This window comes from Cyprinodon variegatus, unplaced genomic scaffold (assembly GCF_000732505.1).
Source record: "Cyprinodon variegatus isolate N-32 unplaced genomic scaffold, C_variegatus-1.0 Scaffold851, whole genome shotgun sequence".
In the NCBI taxonomy this organism is placed as follows: Eukaryota; Metazoa; Chordata; class Actinopteri; order Cyprinodontiformes; family Cyprinodontidae; genus Cyprinodon; species Cyprinodon variegatus.
The window spans coordinates 306,839-309,803 of NW_015151304.1; the positions used below are offsets into that span (position 1 = coordinate 306,839).

At 46.0% G+C, this 2,965-nt stretch overlaps 1 protein-coding gene across 1 annotated transcript in view; it reads left to right on the forward strand.

Annotated features, from left to right (window-relative positions):
* The window catches only part of LOC107099257, a 3,005-nt gene extending 1,544 nt beyond the window's left edge, over window positions 1–1,461 (forward strand). The window contains exons 2-6 of the mRNA XM_015397312.1: window positions 250–394; window positions 501–596; window positions 846–990; window positions 1,065–1,210; window positions 1,278–1,461. Coding sequence (XP_015252798.1) covers window positions 250–394; window positions 501–596; window positions 846–990; window positions 1,065–1,210; window positions 1,278–1,446 — 701 coding nt within the window. The 3' untranslated portion in view covers window positions 1,447–1,461. The remainder of the gene's footprint in view (window positions 1–249; window positions 395–500; window positions 597–845; window positions 991–1,064; window positions 1,211–1,277) is intronic.
* The last annotated feature ends 1,504 nt before the right edge of the window (window positions 1,462–2,965 follow it).

A 2,965-nucleotide genomic window follows, 5' to 3' on the forward strand; every position in this document is an offset into this window, starting at 1 on the left:
TCATGGTGGAAGAAACATCAGCCAAACGTTCTACTGACCAAATCTGCTCCTCTTAGCAGTAAGTCTGGACTCTCTGGTCTAGAAGACCAGCAGGTTGAACCCAGGAAGGGTCCTGAAGACGTTTGGTTGTGAGTCGGATCAACACTGTTGGCCTGAAGGTGGTGCTGATGGTTGAACTGGGAGCTGTGGTTCCTCTGTCAGCTGTTGGAGGTCCTGCATGTGGGTAACCTTGACCTCCTCTGTCCTCAGGTCCTTTCCACTTTAGGACAGGCAATGTGTCGGCCCGCTATGAGACGGACATCACTCCAGCAGGCTGGACCTTCTCCATCTGGGGGGTGATCTACACCTGGCTCACCCTCATGGTCATTTACATCACCTCCTTTGCTTTCAGAGGGTAGGAGAACAGAGGAGATGATGATGATGATGATGATGATGATGATGATGATGATGATGAGGTGATGATGATGATGAGGTGATGATGATGGTCTTTCTCTGAACAGGTCTTGGGCTCAGTGTCTCCTTCCCTGCGCCTTCTACTTCTCCTGGCTGTCCAACATGCTGCTGAACATGACGTGGCTCCTGCTGTGGGACAGAGAGTAGGTCTTCCTCTCCTGGAGCTCCGCCTTCTGCTCCCTCTGCTCCTTCTGGTCCTTCTGCTCCTTCTGGTCCTTCTGCTCCTTCTGGTCCTTCTGGTCCTTCTGGTCCTTCTGGTCCTTCTGCTCCTTCTGCTCCTTCTGCTCCTTCTGGATAATCTTGGATGATAATATCAGATTTGACTGCAGAGGATGTTTCCGCTGATGGAACGCCGCCGTCCTGCTAGCTGAACATCTGTGCTGTTGTTCCAGGATGATGCTGGCGGCGCTGGTGGTCCTGATCCTGATTGCCGTCACCAACTTCAGCTGCTTGTTCTTCGCCTGCTTTGCCACAGACTACTACGGTCTGTGGCTGCGGTCCTACCACAGGAAGGACCTGGCCTGCCTGCGCGTTCTGGTAGGTCCCGCCCACACGCTGCCGTTGGGTCGGCCGAGTGCGGCCCGCCTCTGACCGTTCTTCTCTGCGTTCAGGTGCAGAACGGCCTGGCCGTCTACTCCACATGGAGCTCCATCGCCGCTCTGCTCAACCTGGCCGTGGTTCTGCAGGTGTGGGGCGTGGACCGCAGCACGGCGGCCACCGCCGCGCTGGTCATCCTGCTGGCAGAGCTGCTGGGATGGTGAGTTGATCTCGGCTGCTCCGTCGCTCCGTCTTCGTCTCTCTGATGGTTGTCTCTCTGTGTTCAGGTTTATTCTGGAGAACTGGGTTCTGGACCGCTGGGTCCGGAACATCCTGACGGTCTATCCGGTGATCATCGTGGCTCTGGTTGGAATCATCTACCAACACTTTGACCCAGACACCCCCACCCCAAACTCTGTGTTCACCGGTGAGTTCCAGAAAGCACTCTCATGGTGACGAGGATCTTTCAGATGTTTGGCGTTCTTCAGATTTTCCAAATCCATCAGATTCTGTTGGATTAATAATCCTGTGTGGAGAATCAGGAATAATCTGCTGTGACTCTTTGTTTCCAGAACTAATATCAGGATTTATAAAGTCTTTCCAAAGGCAGGTAATCCACTCCTCTGCTGATTCCTGCAGTTATTCTCTAAAGAAGATGAATAACTTCCAGTTGATCTTAAAATATCAACTGGAAAATGAGATCATAGGGAAGTTTAGCCTAGATCTAAGATTATCAGATTGGGTCTAATCTCCTCAGCACAGAGAAACATCTGATCAACCTTCATCCTGCTGTGGAGGAAACTAACTTTTACTTAGTTACTCTACTTAAGTACTTTTTTAAGTAACTTTACTCAAGTAATTTCTGAGTGAGGTACTTATAACTCTCCCTCTGTTTCCAGGAAGCTGTTAGTTTCTTCTTCCTTTGGTTCAGCTCATCTTTTAGCAGCCCGATGGACTCAATCTAGACGCCACTGATCTACAGAGTTAATGACATTCCACAGATGAAACTATATTATTAGTATTAGTCTATAATCTATTACTGTTCAGTAGGATGAGTCTTAGATCATAGCTGTAGTTTCTTAGATTCAACCTTAAACCTCTAATCTATAGTGAAAATTCTATAGTGAAAATCTGAGGAGAATCCAGACTCTCCTGTTTTCTTTGTTTTTAAAATAATAATCACAATAACCACCTTTATTTTTTGTTGCCTTTTTCTGCTGCAGTTCTTTCCAGGTGGTGTAGAATCTATATCAGGCGGTTCTACGTATCAATACATCAGGAGGTTTCTGAAAGTTCCAGCTTCTTTAAAATTACTCTGAAAATTAGGCAAAAATGTTCTGAGATTAGAAAATTACATTTTTACTTTTGAATACTTGAGTATTTTCTAAAGAGAGTATTTCAGTACTTTAACATGAGTCAATATTTCACTCAGTAACTTATACTTGTAGTTGAGTATCGATACTTTTACTGAATAACTCCTGCTGAGTACTTCCATCCTAATCTGAGCAGATTAGATGATCTCCAGAGGAATTGAATTACTCTTAAAATACTTAGAATACTTAGATAATATGAAGTTAGAATAAGACAATGCAATAGTTTTTTCTTATATTAAATGTTAATTATCTTGTTCTATTGGTAAAGTGTCTTACTTTCCTCCTCAATCATAGAAAAACTGACTTAGATTGATATTTTGTGCAGTGAATTCTCACACAGACAGAAATGTGAGGCGGCAGCATCAGCTGCAGAAACGGATCAGAGTCGTTGCGTCATGGCGGTAAAAACGGCTCTGCTTCCTCCAGCAGCTGGTTGAAACGCGTCACATGATGTTTCTGCTGATGTCAGCAGAACGTCTGTTCCTGTAGTCAGAACAGCTGATGGGAGCTGAACTGGTCCTGCTGGTTCCCAGTAAACATGCAGGATTCCCAGTAATCATTGCTGGAACCAGTTAATGACGCTGTGTCTCTGTCCTCGGCGG